Source organism: Belonocnema kinseyi, chromosome 5 (assembly GCF_010883055.1).
Source record: "Belonocnema kinseyi isolate 2016_QV_RU_SX_M_011 chromosome 5, B_treatae_v1, whole genome shotgun sequence".
NCBI lineage: Eukaryota > Metazoa > Arthropoda > Insecta > Hymenoptera > Cynipidae > Belonocnema > Belonocnema kinseyi.
In genome coordinates, this window is record NC_046661.1 from 112,760,774 (window position 1) to 112,786,092 (window position 25,319).

At 28.5% G+C, this 25,319-nt stretch overlaps 2 protein-coding genes across 5 annotated transcripts in view; one reads left to right on the forward strand and one right to left on the reverse strand.

The window, feature by feature from the left end:
• The window catches only part of LOC117172309 (F-box only protein 7-like), an 8,377-nt gene extending 5,787 nt beyond the window's left edge, over positions 1 to 2,590 (forward strand). Inside the window, exon 3 of the mRNA XM_033360088.1 lies at positions 2,281 to 2,590. Coding sequence (XP_033215979.1) covers positions 2,281 to 2,503 — 223 coding nt within the window. The 3' untranslated portion in view covers positions 2,504 to 2,590. The remainder of the gene's footprint in view (positions 1 to 2,280) is intronic.
• A 93-nt stretch (positions 2,591 to 2,683) lies between these two features.
• Positions 2,684 to 25,319, reverse strand: part of LOC117172307 (spastin) — a 31,191-nt gene continuing 8,555 nt past the window's right edge. Inside the window, exons 2-7 of one of the 4 annotated variants that reach the window (XM_033360081.1) lie at positions 24,844 to 25,014; positions 18,636 to 18,911; positions 15,758 to 16,104; positions 10,441 to 10,772; positions 8,729 to 9,039; positions 2,684 to 6,619 (exon numbers count right to left, since the gene is read on the reverse strand). In XM_033360081.1, the coding sequence (XP_033215972.1) occupies positions 6,456 to 6,619; positions 8,729 to 9,039; positions 10,441 to 10,772; positions 15,758 to 16,104; positions 18,636 to 18,911; positions 24,844 to 25,014 (1,601 nt within the window). In that variant the 3' untranslated portion in view covers positions 2,684 to 6,455. Of the gene's footprint in view, positions 6,620 to 8,728; positions 9,040 to 10,440; positions 10,773 to 15,757; positions 16,111 to 18,635; positions 18,912 to 24,843; positions 25,015 to 25,319 lie in introns of all 4 variants that reach the window. The other 3 variants (XM_033360080.1, XM_033360083.1, XM_033360082.1) reach the window with 3 other exon arrangements.

Consider the following 25,319-nt stretch of genomic DNA (forward strand, 5'->3'; position numbering starts at 1 on the left):
GAAGTAAGAAGTAGAGTGGGTGAATGAGACAAGGGGAAGCAGTATAAATGGAGGGAAATGAGGGAGAGGACGTGAATGGAAGGGAAGTAGAGGAAATGATGGAAGAAGAAGTAGGAAAAGTGATGGAGAAGCAGGGGAAATGAGCGGATGGGAAGTGGCGGCAAATGAGGGGAGAAGTAAGAAGTAGAGTGGGTGAATGGGACCAGGGGAAGTAGTCGAAATAGAGGGAAATCAGAGAGAGAGAGGAAGTAAATGGATGAGAAGTAGAGGAAATAGTGTGAGAAAAAGTAGGGAAAGTGATGGGACGGGAAATAAGGAGAAGCAGGGGAAATGAGGGTATGGGAAGTGGCGGAAAATGAAGGGAGAAATAAGAAGTAGAGTAGGGGAATGTGACTAGGGGAAGTAGTAGAAGTGAGGAGGTGAAGTATTGGCTGATGAAGTAGCGAGAGGAGGGTAGTAGATGAGAATGTTGGGAAGGTTTAAAGTTTAAATGACTCAATTAACCTCTTTATAGGTCACGAAACACTTTTTTCTAGACGCACGGTGCCTAATAAGATTATTTTTTTTAAACAGAGCACAAAATATAATACGCATAACTTTGTAGAAAAATTTTGTTTACATCAGAAAAAAATATACTGACTAATTTCCTCTAGTAAACAACACATTTCGTACTCGAGAGATTCTGCCACTTCAAATGCAGCTGCCTGATTTGAAATGGATTCGGCTTAAAGTACTTGGGACCTTTAAAAATGGAATTTTTAATATTAATTATAAGAGCTTTAATTTTAGGACATGTGATACCTACGCGATTCCCGCATTACCAACAAATTTTTCATAACAACTCAAGTCCACAGGGATTCAGATATGGAGTTGAAAATTTGATAAATTAAATAAAAGGCACTAAAAAACGTTTATATGATCCTACATGCATGGAAAAACTAACTGAAATTTTCAACAACATTTTACTGTAATTTAAAACAAAATTTGAGATCATATTTAGTGTTTTTCATTCAACTTCCAAATGTTTTCCATTCTATACCTCAGTTGGTAAGGACGTTAGGGGTCGTTCATAAACTACTTTACTAATTCTAGGCAATTCCCCCTCCCCCCAACGCTAAAAGTAACAGAGCCCAAAATTCTATCAAAGCATAGGAAAGAGGGCAATTTTTCACAAAACTATGGTAATAATGAGGATATAAGTTCTTTTAAATAAAATTAATGTAAAATCCATATTGAATTCAATATGAAACACTTTAAATTTCTATGAATCCACGTCGAAATATAAATTGAATTTTCAACTTATGAAGGATAACTTTCTAACTAAAAATAGAATAGCGAAACTTTTATTGAAAAAAAGACGAATTTTTGACAAAATTGTTGAATTGTAATACCAAAAGGAAGAATTATATACAAAACGGTGGAGTTTTCCACCTGAAAATATGATTTTTCAACAAAAAAAATTAATTTTCTACGAAAAAGTTAATATTTCATAAACATAGTTTAATTGTCAAACAAATAGTTACATTTAAATTAAAAAATATGAATTCTTAACAAAAAGGATGCATTTTAAACTAAGAAGATTAATTTTCGATAAAAAAGACGAATTTTTAATAGAATACATGAATTTTTAACTAGAAATAAAAAAAACTTTTCAAAAAACATATAAATTTTCAAACAAAAGTGGAAAAATTAAATTATTACTTTAAAAAATTCTCAACAAGAAAATACGATTTTTCAACAAAATATTTGCATTTTCAAAGATGACTTTTGAACCCGAAAGATTAATTGTTTTAATGGAATCGTCAAATGTTCAACTAATGAGATAAATCTACAACCAGAAAAAGAGATAAATTCCGTACCAAAAATATAATGGCAGACTTTTTAATCAAAGTAGTTGATTTTTCTTTTTGGGCTCTATTAATTTAGTTCGCATTTAAGCGAAAAAAAAACCAGACAAAGTAGAGAATGGGTATATTTCTTAATAAAAAAAAGAAAAAAGAGGATTTTTAAAAATTTATCATCAGGAAATGTCATAAATGTTATCAAATGGGTAACGTAGTTTTTTGACGGTCTCTAAGTTGTAATGAACAAAATTTCGGTAAAATAAAAATAAGGTCAGTATTATATGGTCTTAATACAAGAGCGAATTTTTGTTTTCCACTTCCTATTGAAGAAATAATTACAAATTTTCCCTATTATAGAAATAAATTTCATCACTGTTTTGAGTTTTTAAACGCATACTTAAAATAACTGATTTTCAAATGAACTGCAATTTTTTAGATTAAAGAACGAATTATTGACGCCCTTGCGAGTTGAGCTTCTAACCAAATTTGGACTTCCGAGTCCCAGTCTTCATGGACTTCCAGAAGAACTAAAAATCCACATTTTTAGAAGACTAGATCCAAAAAGCAGAAGAAATCTGTCCCTCTGTTGTCAACAATATTCTGAAATTAATTTAGAAAGCAGAGGACACAGTGTCAGAATTCACGGTCGTTCGTGGTAAATAAATGTCTGATTCGACAAATTGATGCATCGAATTTTAATCGTGATATTTTCTATTTTACTGTTATAAAACAATTTTGATAAAAAATCTTGTGTTGCTTCAACTCTAAAATAATTTTTAACATTAATATTAATAGTCGAAGGATAGAATGTTAATTAAAAAAATAAAGCGAATAAAATCTTCTGTTGAACGAAGAATGTCTTTTATTCGGCAATCGCTTTCCCACAATCCTCTCTTATTAATAACTTATAGCACTTTGAGTAGCGTAATTACTATTTTAATTAATAATTAGGTAATAAATCTATTTACAATCGGAGACTAGAAATATCGTGAGTGTATAAATAAGTACGTGTAAATTGTACAGATTTCTGAATACTGCAATATCTGCTCACTGTTACGACATAAAATATTTTACATTTTACAATAATATCAATGACACATTAATAAATATTAAATAAAGACAGGTAACAATTTCCAGTCAATTTTAAGAGGTCCTTCTTATCCTTCAGAAAATTTAATTTTCGCTCGAAGTTCACATTTCACAGATACGAAAACACCGAACGAAGACAATTCACAAAAGCCATTCAACTATCCTAGAAAGACTTCTAAAATCTATTTTCGCACTCTTTCACTCTACAACTATTTCGGAACACTTTTTTTTTATTAATGATTAATTTTCAGCTAATTTAAATATGGCAAACTGGATAATTCTCAAGATTCTTTTCTAAGGATTCTTGAATTTGAATCTTGGGAAAAATTGATTTTTCAAAGACTAGATTTTGAATTAATCTGCAAACTTTGCATCTCGTTATCGTTAAGTATTAACTTATCATTATTATTTGTTATTATAAAAGTAGCAAAATAACTGGATCAAGGCAGAGCTGAATATATTATAGAAGGCTGTGAGATCAATTATCTCATGTGAAGTTTCGTTCCAAATGAGCAGCGCCGCTCTCAATATTTTCGATTCAATCGTTTAATTTAAAATTCGGTCCGCAAAAAATGATAGAAAAGCTTATATTTTTAATCAGGCTCGAGAGGCGATAAAGTTACAAGATTGAAAGTGCGATTCGTATTTATATGGCTAGTGTGCTAAGAGTTCTAAAGTTTTCGAGATCCGTATCCGAGGTCTTACAAAATATTTATATCAATGCGAATAATGAAAACTACTTCCTTTAGAACTCTGTGTACAATTTTTCATGAAAAAAATATCCAAAAAGAGATCGTTCTTAAGAATTTAAATTCTCTCTTCCGAAGAATTCATTCATTCATTCATAATTAATAATTATAATACAAATAATATCACTATGTGAATATCGTGAGCGACCCTTACAAACTTTAGAAGCTCTTTTGTACTCAAATTTGCAAAATTTTTGCTGAGTCACCAATCAAAATCTCCTCTCAAAAACACTCAACAACGAAGAGCGAATTTAAAATCACGCCCACAATAACTATAATAATAATTTATCACATTCTCATCAATTTACAACCTAGCTTATTTTAATTAATTATCATTGATTAATAAATATCAAATCGAGATTTAATTTCGAGCCAGAGAGCGACTTTCTTCTTAGAAAGAACATGATTTTTTAAATTTATGACTTCAGTTTTTAATTTTCCAATTTCTCTTCTAAAACTGTAATTCCCAATCCTACCAAAATATTTCCTGAACTATTTTTCAAATTTATCCTAACCTATTTCGATACCTCCATGTTAAAAGATCCATTCTGTTTTTGGGTAATGCATTCCTCTGGTTTACAAAGGGATATCGGCAATTGTCAGTTTTAGTTTCGGCTCATAAATTAATTCTATATTAAGTTATTGTTTAATTTTAATTTGCCAAAGCAGTAATATGCAATTTTTCGCTTCGGCTTCATAGTCGAAAAGTTGCATGTTAGATTCTCGCGTTCCACATTTTTCCGTTAAATATTTTATTTATTAAAATGTTTATAAATATAATTTCCACCAATAATCATTTAAAATTATCCCAATAATAATTTTTATAATTCCTTCTTTCACGGAAAAACTGAATGACAAATTTAGTTTCTATAAATGTTAATAATTCTTTCCACATTTACCAATTATGTTTAAAATTAGAAACATGAAGGTTTTTACAAGAACAAGATTTTCTTATGTGTATATTGGCAAACACCTGATTTTTTTTATAACAAACAAATTTTTTGCTTCGTATGCTACGAAATATAAATACCGTCTTGACCTGGAGGATAGTCTTTTGACTTTCAATAACATTTATAGAAAATAAATTTGTTACGGAAAGCATGATAAAGTTAAAAAAGATCAGTTTTTCCGTGAAAAAGGTATTTAAAAATTATTATTTGCATAATTTTTAATGATAATTAAAGGAAATTAAATTTATAAACATTCTAATAAGTAAAAAATAAAATAAAAAAGTGCAGGAAGCGAGAATCGAACACGCGTCCTTTCAGCTGTGCTACCGCACGATTTAAAGTATGTTTCGTCAAACTCTATGTCGCGTGCTGCGGATATTTCAAAGTCGATTTTCTCAAAAACTGCGAAAAAGTGCGTATTGCTGCGTTGGCATAAATTATGATCTGAACCGATGATCCTCCGAGAGAGTTTTCTTTTTTTAATGTCCTTTCTAAAGTGCTTCTCTAATCTAAACCAACTTTCGGAATTCCTTAGCAATCTGATACCCTTCTCTTTGGAAAAATCCTCAACAATTTGCGTAATTGCGAATCGTTCACAAAAATCGTGCCTTTTAGGCGCAACTAAATTCCTAGACTAAATATTTGTGGAATGCAACGGATGAACAATTGAACGTCTTTTAAACATCTCGAATAATCAGCGACAACGTTAATGATACATATATGGAATAAAAATACTTTGCAATAATTCAATATTCAAATAACCATCTGCTGTAAAGCCTCTTTTTCTTGGAAGATATCATTTAGCCCTTTCGTTGTCTACAATAAATTCTCACGCTGAGTCTTTAGGAAAACAAATCCATTCGATGCCGTCACAAAAATCTCTCTTTTTCGCCAATCTTTTCTGCTCAAGCCTAAAGCAATTTTCTAGCGCACTTCTAGCATATTATCTCAATGGACTTTTATCTTAATTTACTTTATTTGTATCACTTAAGCTCAAAATGCGATTTTTATTCTTTTTATCGTTTAGGTACTTCGGGTGTTTTGTTGTATTTTATTCTGCAAAAACTATCGGTTCTTTGGATTGTAGAGTTTTGAGCGAGATTCAAGAAGCGTTAGAGAAATATTTCTGATGAAAAAAAATTATCAATATTCCCATCGATATTTTCTTTTATCAACATCTGTCTTATTGAATTAGTAAATATTTCGTTCTCGGTTTAATCACAAGTAGGATAGATTCAAAATAGATACAAATAATTGAAAAAAGCTCCCAGGCTTTCTTGAGAACAAGTCTCTTATAAAGACAATATTGTGACATCTAATTGAATATTTATTCGGCGAATGCAGCCGATTTTACTCGAGTTTAAAAATCTCCAAAATGAGGAGCAAATTGGTTTGAATCGAGAGGCAAAACTTTTTCTTGTTTGTACGTCCGACTTGAGATAAAATATGTTCGAGAGAACAGTAAACGCAAACAGTCTTTTCGCTTGCACGAGAAATCGGCAAAATAAGGGAAGCTTGCCTCTTTAGTGCAAAATTGATTGACGAGTGCGAAAAAATGGTACAATTTACAATCGTCCGGAATATAAAAGCCGCTAGAAGTTTTTAGTTTACTGCGCTTGCCTCAGTTTTTTCCTTTTCCAATTATCTATGTAATTAAGAATTTGTTTTCGCTTAACTGGAATCGAGGCTCCAGATTCAATTTGTTCTGTTGCTAAATTTAATAGAAAAGGTGCTCAGTGACTGTAAGAAGTGGAGCTAGAGCTCTGCTAAAATTTGCGAGAGTCAAGTTGTGAGCAGGAACTTTTTCTCGCGTGATTTTTTAATCAGAGACTTACGTCCCCATACTCGAGGCTCCATTTTTCGTAAGCGGCTAAACTTGAGGGCGATACCGACCTGCGGATTCTTTTTAGAGAGTCCAGGAAGTCCTGAATTGTTATGTTACGCACGAGGTTTAGATCGACTTCTTTCACTTGTTCTGGATTCAGTTCTGCAAAAGAAAAAAGGAAAAAATGTTGATGGGATTTTGGAAACTTAAAGAACCCCTTCCCGGTTCACAAACATTTTTGACGGTCATTGAAATTCAAAGGTTTGATCTCTTGAAGCTACACATTTTTCATTTGAAGTAATAAAAACATTTTATTTAGCCTCTAAAAATTTTTTAATTTATGCTCAGTTTTTTTTCATTCAAACGCTTAATAATTTACACGTAAGAAAGTCAAGCTTTCATTTAACAATGAGAAATTAAATGCCATTAAACTGTAAAATAACAATATTCCTACTTTTATAAATTGTGCGGTTCAAATATTTAAAAATATATAAATGGACGCTACTATTTTCAAAGCTCTAAATTGAAAAGTGAATCGAAAATTTAGTTATAAAAATTAAATTAGAAGTTACATTATTTTAATTTTAAATTAGTGCAAATTATGAATTGTTCCGTTTTTATTTATATATCAATATTTGTTTTTAAATATTTTGAAATATTCCCTTAAAATTATTTATTTCAAAAAATAATAATTTTGTGTTATATTTTTTTAAAGTTTGAATTTTTTCTAAAAATTTGTTTTCAAAACTGCTAAATATCTTTTAAAATTATTCGAATTCTTTCTAAAACCTTAAATAAATCCTGCAAAATTAAAAAAATTGATTTTAAATTTTCCAGATTATTATTATTTTTTAATTGTATATATCTTTTGAAATCTCTTTAAATATTCTCTTAAAATTAAAGTTTCAAAATAAAAATATTATTTTCAATTTTCCCAGAAATCCTTATAAAATTTCCTTTTTCTTTTGAAAACTTTCAAAACACTTAAAAACCTTCGAAATATTATTTCTAAATCTTTAAAAATCTATATTTTGTTTACAATTGTTTGAAATCTTTTGAAGTTTTAAATAAAGCTTAAATCTTTTCAAAACTTTTAAATATCTCTTAAACTTAATAGAATTTTTTCTAAATCAATAATAGTTCAACTATTATTTATACATAGAAATTCCACAACTTAACATAAAAATGAAATTAGTTAAATATACCAATTAAAATTGTAATTCTATAAGTTTAAATTTGGCTCTCTGAAAATTTCAAGATCCAAGGATTTTTGTTTCAAGCAATTTTTAATTAACAATTTCTCATTTTAAATAAAAATTCAAACACTGCTTCGTATTAAAAAAATTGTTCTTTCTCCGAATTAAAATTGTTCAAATTAAATGGTTTAAAAACATAATATTTTACACTGCATCAACATTTGAATAGAATTTAAAATTTAATAAAAGCGCTTAATTATGACTCGATTAATTGAAAATCATTTCAAAATTGAAAATAGTTTATGGAGTTTCAACCGGACGTTTACATTCGTTTAACCTTAAAATCTGTAAATTGTTCCATTTTTTATTCTCAAACTACAGTTCAATTTTTAATAGCATTCATTAATTAATGTACAAACTTAACCAACCTAAGACTTTTTTGTAACAAAAAATAATCTCAATCGCGATTAATTCTTAATTACTTAAATATTCAAAACTGAATTTCAAAAATATTTAAATAAAAATTTTACCCTTAAAAATGAAGACCTAAAACGGAAAATTGTTATAGTAAAAGATTTTAGAATTACACATTGTAATCTGAATACTTTTGCATTCCATTATATCATTGGATTCTTCTACATAATTGTAAAATTCCCGATAAAAAAATAAATTCACTGTCATTTCCCGGTTCAGGGGTCACTCTATGAGTTCCCAGTGATTCTCTTGGTAGATTATCTAATTTTCAAGGCTTCAAATTCCAATTTATTGAATTTTGAAGTCTTTTTCGAATTATAATTATTCAACTTGATAGACTTTTCATTTGTAATGATACATTATTGAACGTTCGAACTAAAAATTTCTGAGTTTGTAATTCTTCAAATTCAAAAGAGTTCCATCTTAAATGCTTTAATTAATACTTTGGATTTGAATGCTTCATATAAAACATTTTTCAGCTTCAAAAGCTTGAGTTTAAAAAAAATGGTAAAGACCAGAAAAAAATGGTTGTAAACCGGAAATTAGTTTCTTATATATTTTAGTAGCTACCCTCTATCGATTTTTAAAAATAATTTCTGACCTCGAATCGGTCCGAGGGCTGCGTCCTTGGCCAATCCCGTCAAATCGCTTCCAGAATATCCCTCCGTCAAAGCGGCCATTCGATTTAACTCTTCATCAGTCAGAGGATCATTGTGTTTCCCCAAAAGTCTTTTCAAAAGAACGAGCCTCGTCTTCGAATCTGGCAGCGACACGTAAACTCGTTTTGTAAATCTCCTCAAAGCTGCTTCATCCAATTCCTGAGGTCGATTTGTCGCAGCCATTACGAGAACTCTCTCCTCTGGACTACAAGGAAGCCCATCAAACTCCACCAGGAATTCAGTTTTTAAACGTCTGAAATTCATAAAACAACAATAACCATTTACTTCCATTTGAAAATTAAAGAATTGTAATCACAAGGCTTGAACTCATTTCAGAGATCAAAAATAGTGTCAATAGTGGGACAATTTTAGAAAAAAAGTAGCAAAATAGTGGCATAAATTAAAAAAATAAAATAAAAATAATGTTGTATACTGCGTGAATACGATTTTAGTTTTCAGTTTATTCTTTTGAATTTTCTGGAATTTTGTAATTCGTAATTTCCAAATGAGCAATTTCAATTCTAAAAATTTATGTATAAAATATAATATTTTAACGGTAATAGATTCTTGATTAATAAAGACAACAATTCTAATCTTAAAATGTTGACTACATAAACATCAATTTAGTAAATCCAAATGTCCAAATAAGTGATTCTATTTGATGATGCAATTTATTTCTGAATATTTCTAAACATTATTGATAGAAGAAAAAATTTAATTGGGAATGTTTTTTATTACTATTAAATAATATTGTTCTTAATATTATGCTTTAGGTTTTAAAAATAAGTCAAAAAAGAATATGGACAATTTTAGGACAATTTTTTTAATTTTCGCAGGAATTAAAAAAATTCCAAAATAATAGAAAATTTGAATCGATTTCAAATTTGTTTAAACAAAATAATGTTAAAACATAACAAAAGGTTTTCAAACTTGTCAAGAAAGAAATCTTTGTGATGCCTCTTTTCTAGGTTATTTGTTAAATTTACCAGAATTATTAATTATTAATTATTGAAAGCAGTTTCATAAAACATTTAGAATTTGGCTATTTTCTAACAAATAGGTTCATTTTTTACTAAGGTTTAGTTACAATGCAGCTACATACGAGTTTGCTCGAAGTACTCGCATTCGCCTAAACGTTTGGTCCGATGAGAGGAAAACTGCAGAAAACCACCTCCCGAGTTTAGTCGGGTTTTCAAAATTCCAGTACACCACCCGGTCTTTCGTCGTATAAGGTACCCGTGCGAAGTCGTGTATAAATAGAACTTGTTAAAGTAAAAATGATTATCGTGGTATTTTCTTGAACTTATTTCCAAATAGAATAATTACAATGAAGGTAGTGGGTCGCGCGCGTAAGAGCTTCGAGTTTGGTATAAAATTAATATTTCTGGATTGAAATATCAACTATTACATTTTTCGTTGAGAATTCATCTTTTTTGTTTAGAACTTTATCTATTTAGTTGAAGATTAACTTTTTTGTTGAAATTTTGATGAGATACTTCTGAAATCTTTAGAAATCTTTTTGAATGTACTCAAAAATCTTAGAAAAATTATTTATACAACCTTAAAAACAAATAAATCTACGAAATAAATAGTTCCTCGAAAGATTTCTCTTGTTTGCATTTATATAACTTATATTCTTTGATTTCTTAAATACCTGGAAGCTTCATGCTCGTTATCTCTTCGTTCGCTCAAAAGTGAGTCAACCTCGTCGATGAAAATGACGGAAGGTTGTAGCTCCCGAGCAATCGTAAAAAGAGCCCTCACCAATTTTTCTCCCTCTCCTACGTATTTGGAAGTTAGACTTGCCGCTGATATGGAAAAGAAGGTGGCGTTGCACTGAGTAGCAACTGCCCTAGCTAAAAGAGTCTTCCCGTTTCCTGGAGGTCCGAAGAGTAATAATCCTCGGGAAGGAGTTCGCAGACCGGTGAATAATTCCGGTCGTAGGGAAGGCAAAATCACCATTTCTTGGAGAGCTTGCTTTGCAGTCTGGAAAAACATTAGATGGCAGTTAAAAAATTATGCATTTCTTATGCACAGTCCGAATTTAAAAGTGGTTTGAAATCATAAGTGATAAAAATTGAACTATTTGCTTGAAAATTCAACTGTTTTTTAGACCGCTTATCTTTTTGGTGAAAACTGCAACTGTTTGGTTAAAAATTATTATTTTTTTTTCGCTCAAAAAATAAGACTTTTGTTGAAAGTTTAACTGTGTTTTAGAAAAATCGTATTTTTATTTCGAAAATTGAAGAATTTGGTTGCAGCTATGTATTTTGTTAAAAATTCATCTCTTTCTGCAGAAATGTCACTTTTTTGGTTAAAACTGAAAATGTCTGGTTAATAAATAATCTGTTTTAGTTAAAAATTGAGCTTTTTTTAAATTAAAAATTCAATTGTTTTGTGGAAAAATCGCCTCTTTGGGTCGTAAATTTAATTCTTTCGTAGAAAATATAACTATTTGACTAAAATTTATTTATTGTGTTGAAAGTTAGTCTTCTTTTGTAGAAAAACACTTTTTTGTTTGTTAAAAATGAAACTTCTTTATTGACAATTCGTTTTTGTTGATTAAATTCAACTGTTTTTAATTTTTAAACGAAACTTTTTTTTATTGAAATATATACTACTATATTTATCGTTGAAAATTCATCTCATTAGGTTCAAAATTGAATTCTTTGTTCCAAAGTTTTGAAATGACTATTTTCTAGGTCCATTTTCATGGTTGAAGATTCTATAATTCATTTTTACCATTTTGTTGAAAATTAAAATAATTGGTTTAAAATGAACTTTTTTGTTGTAAATGAATATTCTGACATGGCAATTAAACTGTTTTGTAGAAAATTAGTCTTTTTTGTTCGAATATTCAACCATTTGGCATAAAATTAAATATATTATAAATTAAATTTAATATAAACATTAATAGATTTTATAAATTATTTTGTTGAACATTCGCCTTTTTGATTTTAAAACTCAATTATTTCTATAGAATTTTCACCTTTTTTGGTTAAAAATTAAACTGTATGGTTTTTTTGTTGAAGATTTAAAACTTGAACAGAAATTTAACAGATTCGTATTTTCGGCTCAAAAATTCAACATGTAGGCAGATAATTTCACTATTACGTAGAAAATTTATGATTTTTGTCAAACATTTAGACTTTTTTGGCAAAGAAAAAACATTTTTTGGACAAAAATGCAAATGTTTGGTTGAATCAACTATTACATTTTTCGTTGGAAAATTTGTCCTTTTAGGTTGAAAATTCAATTGATTGGTTGAAGTTAATTCATAATTTCAGTTTAAAATTCGTTTCTATTTTGGTTAAAAACTATTTTTATTAACTGAAACATTATCTACTTTGTTGTAAAATTAACGGGTTTTATAATAAATTCGTTTATTGTCAAGAAAATTCAACTATTTGGTATAAAACTAAATTGTTTTGTAGAAAACTCTTCCTTTTCAATGAAAATTGATTGGTTAAAAATTGATGTTTTTTTAGTTTAAAAAGTTCATTTAGTTAAAAATGCTCAGAAACGAATAAAATATAAATAAAAAATTATTCAAATAATATTTGGATTAACATCAAATTCATTTTTCAAACTATTTAATTGAAAATTTATGTAATTTATTGAACATTCATGTTTTTTGGTTGAAAATTCGTCTCTTCTGAGTGAAAAATAATCTTCTTGGTTGAAAATTAAACTATTTAGTTAAAAACTTATGCATTTTGATAAAAAATCGTATCTTTTGTTCGAAATCGAGACTTTCTCCTCGAAAAAAGGGTGTTAACAGATAATTTCACTTATTGTTACAAATTTTTTATATCGTTTGGTTATCTCATGAATATTGAAGGAAAGTGTTCTCCAATAGCAACGTATTTTGTTTAGTAGGGTTTCTAATCATGCTTTTTCTGTTTTTTTTTGTTCCTTCGAATTTTGAATTTGTTTCTAATATACTTTTATCAGTTAAAAGCTTTCATATATTAAAAACATTTTTGATCGTCAGCTGAAAAGATCGGTGTAAAAAAACAGAAAAAAATATTATTCACGAAAAGAACAATATTATGAAGATAACATTTTTTTAAATACACATTTCGCTAATGTATAAAACAAAGCCATTTAAAAATAAACTCCAAATTAATTATACTTGATTAGAGGGTTCTATAATATACCAGAATATACGCTACTTTTTTGTATAATATTTTCGATTTCCAACATTTTGTTTCTACAGTCATTTTAGTTAGAAAATTCTACAATATAGTTGAATTTTTTTCTTTCTTGGCTTAGAAATCTTTATTGATTGAAAATTCCACTATTTTGTTGAAATTCGTCTTTTTTCTTTTAAAATCCATTGTTGTTTTGTAGAAATTTGATCATTTTGGTTATGAATGTAATGTTTTGGTAGAAAATGAAACGGTTTTGGTTGAGAATTCAACTTTCTTAAATTAAAAACCAAACAATTTGGCTGAAATTGGTCTTTTTTCTTGACTAAAAAATCTTTTTTGATCGAAAAATCAATTATTACGTTGGAAATTTATCTTTTTTTAATTAATTCAAAAGTTTTCGAATTTAAATTGATATATTTTTAGCAGAAAATTCAACTAATTTGTTAAAATATTATATTTGATGTTAGTTATTATATGTCAACTGGTCTTATGTATATATATGAACATCAATATTTAAATATTGATCTAAGACGAGTAGCTAAAAAATAATTAACATCAAATATATATTATACTCTTGGTTCAAATTTGAACTACTTTGTTCAAAATTATTTTTCTTTGATTGAAGATTCATCATTTTAGTTGAAAATCAATGTCTTTCTTTACAATTTTTTACTTTTTTATAGAAAATTAATTTTCTTCGATGAAAATTTAAATATTTGGTTTAAAATAAGTTTTTTTTTAAAAATGAAAATTCTTAATTTCGGGTTGAAGATTCATCTGATATGTTGAAAATTGCTCTTTTTCAATTAATTAAACTGTTTGAAATTCAAAATTAAACTCTTTTTTGGTTGAAAATTCAAATATTTCGTTAAACGTTAAACTACTCTGTTGAAAATTAAGTTTTTATGGTTGAAGATTCATAATTTTAGTTGAAAATTCATCTCTCCTTTTGGAAATTTACCTATCTGACAATTCAACTATTTTGGTAGAAAATTCCACTCTTGATATAAAATAAAAATATTTATTGGTTAAAAATTCAATTACTTCTTTAAAAGTTGAAGTAATTTAGTTTAAAATAATTTTTGTTTGTTTGTTGAAGATTCATAATTTTAGTTGAAAATCTCTTTAGTTAAAAATTCGTCTAATTCGTTTAAAAAATGAACTATTTTGGTGGAAAATTCCAATGTTTTCATTTCAAATAAAAATATTTGGTAAGTGAAAATTCAAGTACTTGCAATTTATTTTATTTATAATTGCTAATTTTAAATGAAGTTAAATCCTCTTAAATATTAACAAAAGTTTTTTTTTTTTAATTTTAAAACCTTCAAAGCCAATGGGTTAAAAATGGAATATATTCGATCGAAACAATATTTGAATACGATTTGAAATTAATTGGAAATTATTTGAAAACTGAAAATAGTTCATGAAAGTTTCCATTTTTTTAAACTAATAACACTTTTGAATAAGAATATTTTAATTTGCAACCTTTAAATATGTGAATTGTTTAATTTTTAAAAGTTTTCGAATCCTCTTGTAAAATAAATTATTGTTCAGTTTTTATTCCTCGAACTACAGTTCAATTTTAAAAATAATTTATTAATTTACATTTGCATTTGACGTCTTTAAAACTGCATTTTAAAATGATTTTAATTGAAAATATAGGCACAAAATGAAGACTGAAATGGAAATTTTCTAATGAAAAAAATATTTTAGAATCATGCATCGTAAACTGAATTTTTTCATAATTAAAAATCTTAACAATGTAACTTTACATTAAAAAAGGTAAAATCGAACTTATTTAAATTGTATTACACCATTTTCTATAAAAATTGTTATATTTTAAGCTATTATATAGATTTTTCTTCTAAAAATTTGTAAAAATTCCAGTCTAAACATATATTCACTGTCACTTTCTGCTCTAGCGGCCACCTTGATAGTCCTACAAAACTCTTTTAAATCCAGTAAGTCCCTCGATTTTTTTTAATACCCTATATTATTTAAAATCCTTTGAAATTGTGCAAATTTCTTTAAGTATTGTGAAATCTCATTAAACATTTTTAAATTTTTATATCTTTGAAATCCACTGCGACTCCATAAAATCAGTAGAAATTTAGTTTAGGCCCATTTAGTCTGTTAAACTTTCGTTCCCTAAACTACTTGAAGGCTTTGAAATCCTTTGATATTTTTTATACCCTTTTAGAATTCCTTGAAATTTATTGGAATCTTGTAAATTTTCTAAAATGCTTCAAATCTTCCGATATCCATTAATTTTGGAAATCCTATTAAAGGACCCTGTATTATCATCAGAGAATAACAGAATTTCTTAAAGTCTTTACAGGCTAGACGGAGCCATGAATTAACTTTGTTTTAATTAATTTTTTGTTAAAAACATTTTCTCTATTGATAATACAGATTCCTTGAAAAATTTGACTTGTAACACCTGACATAATAATACGCGTATTTCTGAAAAAGGATTTTTCTTTCGATCTCTCTAGTAGCTGAATGGGAAAGCACCCGACCGGCAATCGGAAGTTCTGTGGTTCGATTCACAGCGGAGCGATCTTTTTTCGGAAAAAAATTAATTAAAAAAATCTCATTAAAGTCCTTAAGGATTTTATAAAATTGCTTGAAATACTTTGATATCCCAAAAATTATTTCGCCTGATGGAAATATTTTTGTATAAAATTCCAAATTTCTTTAAGTAATTTATTTGTGTAATTGCGCCCAGGTTTTCTCGTGATTAAACTTTGCCCCTGCTTTCTCCCGGGTGCGTTGTCACCCTGGGTCTGTAATTCCTGGAATAAAGACAAAAAATACCTCTTGTCCGGCGATATCATCCCATTGAACAGCGGCTCCTCCTTCCAAAATCTCATCAAGTATAACTTGAGCAAGTTTAGGATCCACTCCCTTTAAATTTGAAACTTTCCTCGTTGGAGTTCCTCGATTGCTGTTTGTTGCACCAGGTGTTCCGGGTCTTCTAATCGGTGACCCATTCCCAGGAACGGACAATTGTCTTTTCACAGAAGGTGGCGTAGAACAAGGTTTTATCGGCACTGCTCGATGACCAGGTAATGAAGGCGTCGATCTTCCCATACTTCGCGGTAAAGTTTGACTTTTGCTTAGCACAGCTCCCGAAATTCGTTTCCCTGGTGTCATTTTCCTCCCTGAAGCTGATATCATGTTATTTCATTACTAGTACATTAAAATTTTCAATTGCAATACAATTAAAAAAAGATTTTGAATTCTTAAGGTGGCCACTAAATAGATTTTTAAACAAATTTTCCGGTTGCTTGATTTTAATTTTCAAATTCAAATCTTCAAAACTAAACAATTTATAGATTGAAGCATTCAAAAAAAATCTTCAACTTGACAAATCTAAAGCGGAACAATTCTAAATTCGAAGCTTTTAAATTTAAATTGAATTGAAAATTTTCAAACAGAACTTTTTCAAAATTAAAAAGTTCAAAATAGTATCAGAAAGAGTATATTTTTAAACAATTTAAATTTTAAAGTAGGCGGTTTTTAAGCTTTAATTCAAAATTGCACAACAGGAATTTATTTCATTTTGAATGGAAGAAAATGTTGAATCTAGAATTAAAGTTTTTCAGAATATTATGTAAGAATGTTAAGATTTGCATATAAGGATATATTTCATATTTGAAGACTTCAAACTTAAAATCTCTTCACTCATAAGATTTTCAGTTTGAGACTGTCTAATTTTTAATACTTGAACTTGAAATCATTATTCAATTTGAAAAAAATTAAATTATGAAAATTTCCACTAATAAGGCTTTAAATTTGTAATTATCCAATTTATCAAGTTTCGACTTAAAATTATTTAATTTTGAATACTATGAATAACAGATTTTTAAATAATAAGGTCCTGATTTCTAAATTATAATACAATTTAAATAAATTTAAATTGGAGAGCGAATTTTAAATATTTTACATTTTAACCTAAAATGTATTGAATTTTAAATTCTTTAAATAGTAGAAAAGTAACTTGTAGCCTACTTCAAAATTTTAACCTTCGATTTTCAATTCTTAACTAAAATACTAAATACATATTTAACTAAAATAATTGAAATTTCATCAAACAAAAAAATTTCGATCAAGAAGATAAATCTTCTACCAAACAAGATGATTTTTTAACTAAAAAAGACCAATTTTCAACCAAGTATTTGTTTCAATTAAAAAAGGTAAATTTCCAACAAAAAAGGGAATAGCTCAATTTTCTGTGTAAAAAATTTATTTTCAACTAAAATGAAGGATTTTTTACTAAAATAATGAATCTTCGACTGAAATAGGTGAATTTTAAACCTAAAAGATTCATTTTTAATTATAATGATGCATTTTTAACTAAAAAAGTTTAATTTTCAACCAAGAAGATTAATCTCTACTAAAAGACGAATTTTCAACAAAATACATAAATTTTCAATTCAAAAACATAAATTGTCTACTAAAAATTAAATACTTGAATTTTTATTTAAAAAAAATGAATGATCAACTAAGTAGATGAATTTTAAACTAAAATTATGGAATATTAAATTGGAATAATTACACTTTTAGTTTAAAAAACACTAATTTTCAATTAAAGATCAAAATAATTTAAAAGAAAAAAGTTGCATTTTCAACCAAACTGATGAATTTTCAAATAAAATAATTAATCTTGAAAAAAAACAGTTGAATTTTCATCTAAAAAGATTAATTTCTACCAAAAATACGAATTTTCTACTAAAAAAGATCATTTCTCAACCAAAAATTTAATAGTTAAATTTTCAGTTAAAAAAAATCATGTTCAACAAAAGAGATTAATTTTCAATAAAAATTATAAATATTCTACGTGAATAGTTGAAATTTAAACTAAAAACATGAATTTTGAACTACAATGGTGAATCTTTACCTAGAATAATTGAATTTTCAACTAAAAAGATGCATTTTCAACCGAGAAGATTAATATCTACCCAAAAAGAAGAATTTTCAACTAAAAAAGGATAATTTTTCAACATTAATTGAATAGATCAATTTTTAATGAAAAAAAATTATTTCAAAAAAAAAAAAAAAAGAATATTTAACAAAATAGTTAAACACACTAGTATAAAGCTACTTTTACAAATGAAAAATCATTGTTATTCAATTTTATATTGCAATTTAAAAAAATGTAATACGCCCTCGAAAAAATCGCTGACAATTCCATGTTTTCCAGGTAGGGTAGACACCCTGCAACTTATGAACGTTCCACATTAGACCATTAACAATATAGACTTTAAAAAATAAAATTTTCAATTTGAAGCCTTGCAAAAAAAAAACTGTCCAGGATTTCTGGGTCTACACAATTTTTTGGTTTTTCGGTACAGTAGCCACTCAGAATTCTACAAAGTGATATATTTTTAAACGCGTAAAATTATTCTTCATTTATGCTACGTTTCAAGAAGCTTGTGCATTTTTCAACTAGATAACTTTTTGCAATTACTTAAATCTATCATTTAATTTAATTTCAAGCTCTATACTAACTCAAGTTCTAGCGTCAATCCTAATTTAAATTCGAACTAAGACATATGTCCATTTTTCATTATAAAGTATGCCATTGACAAAACGAAAAACAGCAATCATGCCAGTGAGATCAAAATGCGGTGCGTCGTGAGAAAAGTAAATAGAAAAATCGAAAAATAAAAATAAAATAGAATGAAAATACCTTCGGCAATACGAGCATGATAGTTTTTCGGAGAACGAGGCTTCGGGATTTGAGTGTAAGAATTATGTCTAGAATTTAGTGTTTGTGTCTGTGGCTTAAATTGTGTGTGATTTGTATTTTTGGAATTATTTTGATTTGTATGCTTGTGATTGACTTGTAAATTTCGCCTTGCTCTTAAATGTTTTCCAGGACATTCTTCAGAAACATCCTCCGTTTCTTGTTCTGATCCAGGAGCTTCTTCGGTGATTTCCATCTTTTTCAGCTCGCACACACTCGCTACAAAAAAAAAAAGAAAACATTCTCTGCCATGCTGCACAAGACTACACCAACTCAACAATGTCAATGGCATTCACATTTTCGATTAGGACTAAATTTTATATTTCAGATTCTAGATTCTTCAATTGTAAATTTGAATCTTCTTTCTTGATCAATAATTATTAAGGCTTTAAACAGGGCCAAAAATGTGGCGTACTCCAACACACGGATTTAAAAGTGGACAGGTGATACTTAAAAAATGATCGATTTCACTAGTATTACGTTCTCTCGGCTTTTTTTCTACATTAATAAAGATTTTGTCCTAAAAAATTGGGAAATGATAGCGAACAAGATAACGGACGTCCCCGAACTCTTGGTTTGTGAGTTAATTCGAAAAATTTAATTTTGCTAAATTTTATTAAGGGCATGTGACACAGCTAAATACCTATATTACCGACCTCACTTTTTCAGTTCACTGAATGTTTTTTGAACCTAAGAACTTTTTTTGTAAATAAAATGTCCACCTGAAACTTTGCAAAATGTATTAGAGTACAATAAAGTACGTTTAGGTACTGCATTTTGGTAGGAACTTCACTGAAAATTATTTCATCTTTTTTCTGAACCTCGACATATTTTAACCGTTCGAACTGTTTTTATACATAAAATATCAATCTCAAACTTTGAGAAATGCAAGAGCAGAAAGAAAACTACGTTTAAGTACAAAGCTTAATAATAAAAGATGTAAAAAAAAAATTTCAACTATCAATTCCACCGGCATCAGGCGGTAACGTTGTACACGAAAATACGAATCCTCTAGACCCTCGTCTAGTGGCCGCCAGGTTGGTATTTTCGCATACAACGTTACCGGCTGATGCCGATGGAATTGATAGTTGAAATATTTTTTTTTACATCTTTTATTATTAAGATTTGTACTCAAACGTAGATTTCTTTCGGCTCTTGCATTTCTCAAAGTTTGAGACCGATATTTTATGTATAAAAAAAGTTCCAAAGTTAAAAAAATGTCGAGGTTCAGAAAAAAGATGAAATAATTTTCAGTGAAGTTCCTACCAAAATTTAGTACCTAAACGTACTTTATTGTACTCTAATACATTTTCCAAAGTTTCAGCTGGATATTTTATTCACAAAAAAAGTTCTTAGGTTCAAAAAAAATTCAGTGAACTGAAAAAGTGAGGTCGGTAATATAGGTACTACGCTGTGTCACATGCCCTAATGTGTGATACTTAGGAAATTGTATCGTTTTCACCAGTATTAGATTCCCTAGGCATTTTTCCTACAATAATATTTTGTCTTCAAAATCTGAATAATGATGGCGAACATGGTAACGGACGTCCTCGAACACTTCGTTTGTGGAATAATTAAAAATTTTTAATTCTGTTAAATCCGATTGATGTGTGTATTTCGAGGTTATATGTGTTACAATTCACTCTGGCTTTACTTCTAAACACAATATTTTTGGTTAAAAACTTGGGACAAGCAAAAAAACATAGCACCTAATGTCCTGAAACTAACCTTGTTTATAGACAATAAAAAAGCTTATTTCATCAATAATGTTTAAGGGGATGTGATACTTACAGTTTCCCCGGCTTTTTTTTCCACAAAAATTAAAATTTGTAAAAACTGAATTCGGAGATGCTATAAAATATCATAACGGACGTCCCCGGACTCTTTTTGAGGGATAATTAAAAAAAAATTTATTGTGCTAAATAAAAATGTTATGCATATGCATTAATTTGAGGTTACGTTGTTTTCCATCTCTGCCTTTTCGATAATCTGGAAATTATTTATGAAATAAACTTTTTTGATTGCCTGCAAACAAGGTTAGTTCCGGGAGATTAGTTACTATGTTTATTTATAAGTCCAAAGTTTTCGGCCAAAAATATTGTGTAGATTGGAAGTAACGCTCGGGTGAATTGTAACACACATAACCTAGAAATATTCACGCAATATCAAAAATTTTTTGATAAAAAAACACAAAAAAAAGTGTATGGGGACGTCCGTTAGCATGTCCGCTATCATTTCCTAGATTTTGAAGGCAAAATATTTCTTATCCTAGGAAAAAAGCCGGTGGAATCTAAAACTGGTATATTTTCATCCAGTTTGTCGGCAAAAATGCTCGTGCGCATAATCAAATGGCACATCGTAAAATGGCGACTCTCCCCACTCATGGAATTCTCCCCCCTCCCGTGGATTCAACCCCGCTTACCAAGTTAGGATGGCATGCTTAGTCCCGTGTTTCCTATGTCCATGTGTTTAAGTGGCTACCGACAGCATCGGTACGACAGAGATCTACATTATCGGAATCGCAGACAATTTAAAACCGATCTAACCTCAAAATAGTGCACATGCATACCATTTTTATTCAACGCAATACATATTGTTTGTTATTATCCATCAAAAAAGAGTCCAAGGACGTCCGTTATAAAATTTTGTAGCATCTCCTAATTCAGTTTCAAAAATTTTAATTTTTGTAGAAAAAAAGCCGAGGGAATTTTACCAGATTTACCACACGACGAAGTATCAATTACCAGCTTTCTAACATAAGATTTTAAAAGTAGTAATAAAAATGTTCGTTTTTCCACTTAAATGTGAACTGAAAAAATAGAACCCAATCAGAAAATCCCACTAGTTTTGGTTGACCCCTTTTGTTAATCCCTTTTGTTTGAAAATGCTACTGCTATATTTTTGCTCAAGGATTGACCTTTAATTTTTTATTTAAAAATGTATTATTTGGTTAATAAATCAAACTACGTATTTGGTTGAAAATTAATTTTTTTTTTGAAAATGCATTTTTTTGGGGTTGAAAATTAAATTTTTCACTAGGAAATTAACCTCTTTTGGCAGAAATTTGATCTTCGTTGAATAAAATGCAACTCGTTGGTTGAGAATTAATCTTCCCTTCAGATATTTTGTTATAAATTCGTCGTTTAAAGTCTAACTAAACTGTTATTCATTTAATGGTATGTGACACGTCGTCGTGTGGTAAATTCGGTTCAGTTCCCTCGACTTTTTTTCCACAATAATGAAAATTGAAAAAAAAACTGAATGCGAAGATGCTATAAAATATTATAACGGATGTCCCTGGACTCTTTTTTTAGTGATAATAACAACAAAATTGTATTGTGCTAAATAATATCCATGGGAGGGGGGAGAATTCGATGATTGGGGAGAGCCGCCATCTTACGATGTGCCATTTGATTATGCGCACGAGCATTTTTGCTGACAAACTGTGCATGAAAATATAAACATGTGGGCGCTGCCATGTTTGTCGCGGGACATCAAAAGGTGGCGGACCTCCCCCCTCATTGCATCACCCCCGCAATGGCATGCCTAGTCCCTTGTTTCCTATGTCCATGGTAGCACTCAAGAATAATTATGGGAGAGAATTGTAACACAAATAACCTCAGAATACACACACTCCAAATTTAGCAAAATGAAATTTGTTTGAAAAGAATCTTTTTGGATGAAAATGCAACTGTTATTTTAAAAATTAATTTTTTGTTGTTGTTTAAAAGCAATGTATTTTGTTAAAAATTCGCTTTTTTTTTGTAGAAATATAATCATCTTGACTGAAAATTCATTTCTTTTGAAAAATCATTATTTTAGTTAAAAACTCATGTATTTCGCTGAAACTTAATTTTTTCAAATCAAAGTTATACTATTCCATTTTTACTTGAAAATTCATATATTTCGTTGCAAATTTTACTATTTTATTGAAAAATATATTTTTTTTTACTCAAAGTTACACTTTTCAATATTGACTTACATTTAATGCATTTTGTTTTCAAAAAATCGTCTGTTTTGGTAGTACAGTAATCTGTTTGGTTGGAAATTTAACTACTGTTTTGAAAATTAATGTTTGAAGACTCATTATTTTGTTAAAAACGAATATAGTTAGTTAAAAATGTAACTATTTGATGTAACTATTTTATTCAAAGTTCTTTTATTCTAGTTGGAAAAAATAATTTTTCTAAAAAGAAAAGTACACTATTCTATTTTTGGTTTAAAATGAATGTATTTTGTTAAAAATTCGTCTCTTCGTTAGAAAAGTAGTTTTCGTGTTTGAAAAATCATTTCTTTAAAGAATCATCTATTTGGTTGAAAATGTAACTATTTTGCTGAAAATTCGTCTTTTTTTAGTAGAAAAGTAATCTTCTTAGTCAGAAATTCATGTACTTTTTGGAAAATGCAATATATTTACTTGAATTGTCTGGAATTATTATTACACATTTCGTATTTTGAATTCCTAATTATCGACTTAAAATATATGCTTTCATTATGATAAATATTAAAATAGCTACATCGGCTTTCATTAAATTTTAATTTGATTTAATTTCAATACAATCTTATTTTAAGTTAATTTTAGATTTGATCGGCTTTCAGTAATGTGTAACTTTGATTTAAATATAAGATTTGATCCCAGCACGAATAATTAAATTTTCAAGATCTATATTTTAAAGGTATATGATATATAATTTTTTTTTTTATAGTAAAATTTCAAAAAATTAGAATTACTGAAAATTCTTCAATTTTGAAGATATACAATTGAAATCTCTATTTTTGAGATGGATAAATAAAAGTGATGAAAATTTAGGATACTTTTGGAAATGAAGCCTCAAGTTTTCAATTATAAATCTGCCAAATTGAAGAAAATTTAATGCAAAGTATCAAAATTATTGAAATTTCAATTGTAAAGATTTAAAAAATTTAAATTGTAAATAGTAATAGTCAAAAACTTTATTTTTAAAGATTTACAATTGAAAGTTCTAAAATTTTTAAGAGTTGAAATTGAAAAATCTTGTATTTTGAAGATGCTGAAATAAAAATTCTTAACTTTGGACGATTTTGGTTAAAATGATTGATTGTTGGTTGAAAATTAATGTATTTTGTTAGAAATAGATCCATTTGAAGCGTTTCAAAATTAATTTAATCCATTACCACGGTCGGTACAAATTCATTTAATTTAAAAAAACTTATTCCCCAATTTACGTGAAATTTTTTCTTACTTTCCCTGTTTTAGAGAGTTTTGGTCTGTGAAGCCTGTTATTGAAACATTTGGAAAAATGTATTTTTTGCTTCATTTTATAATTGGGGATGGGGCAGGCGGGCGACTTGCAAAATGTGTGGTGTCCCAAATTTGAAACATTTTAGGCCCTGGCTTTAGAATACTGAATTTAAACTAAAAATAGATTAAAAACTCACTTAACACAAATTTTGTAAATCTTCTGTATAGTAAATTATGACTAAAGGTCAAATATGACATGAGCTCTAAAAAAATAAAGAAAAAATAACTTGTAGCATTATCTTTAACTCTCAATCTAAAGTAAGAAAATACAATCACAAAGCAGAATATCGAGAAGCCATCGCTAAAATTACTCTTAACAACTTGTCCCGATTTAATTTAAATCCAGGATTTGAATTACAGATGATGAATTTAAATTTCATTCTGAAATTTGATCCCACTTCTAATCTCATTAAAAAACAATTCTATTGTTTAGTAATCTAATCTTAATTCAGGCTCGATTGTATGTAAATATCGAAATGTTTTTTAAAATGACAGAAAAAATTGTTTAGTTTTGATTTATTTTTTCATGAATTTAATATGAAATTGCCCTGATACATGCGCAACACAAACGGGTCACCTATTAAAAAAAAAAAACAACGACATTTAACATCGAGATGTGAAACGAATTTTTAATACCTAAAATTGTTCAAGAAAAATACAATTTTCATTGTCCAGATTTTAGGCATTTTTTGCACATATTGTCTACTTTTCTATGATTTCCACCTGAGACTTAAGAATCATTTAAAAAGTATTTTAAATTCTTTTAAATTCTTTTGAAAGAATATAGAGCTCGGTAATTATGAGAGATTTGGAAATCGCAGAAAACTAGTTTGAGAAAGCGAGTTTTTTCAAAAAGGAATTGGAATTTACCAAGAAAATCTAGTCTGTCCTTGGCCATTGCTAGATTTGTTCGCATTTTTTCGTGAAGTCTTTGAGCTCTTTCCCAGACTTCCCCTCGTCCACCATAACATTCGACTGCTATGCCTTTTTCAAGTTCTCCGATTCCCTTTTTGTAGAGTTCGATGGCCATTTCCTTGTGACCTGGAACAGTTACAAAACACGTGTTGTTATTTTTTTTCCCCCACTCGGCACCACTCGGCCGCAAGACTTCGTAAGAAGCGCATTATGCGATTCCAAATACGGGAGGAGTCGTTTTCCTTGACAAAGATTGTCAATACGTCAGTAGGTGACTTATAGGAAAAGCATTCATGTATACTTTCAAGAAGGAAAAAAAGCGTTTCAAATTGGGGTCTTAACTTTCAAAAATTTCAAATTTGAAATTTGAAAGATAGGGTAGAAATAAATAAAATAAAATAATAACAATTATTATTAATTACAGAGATACT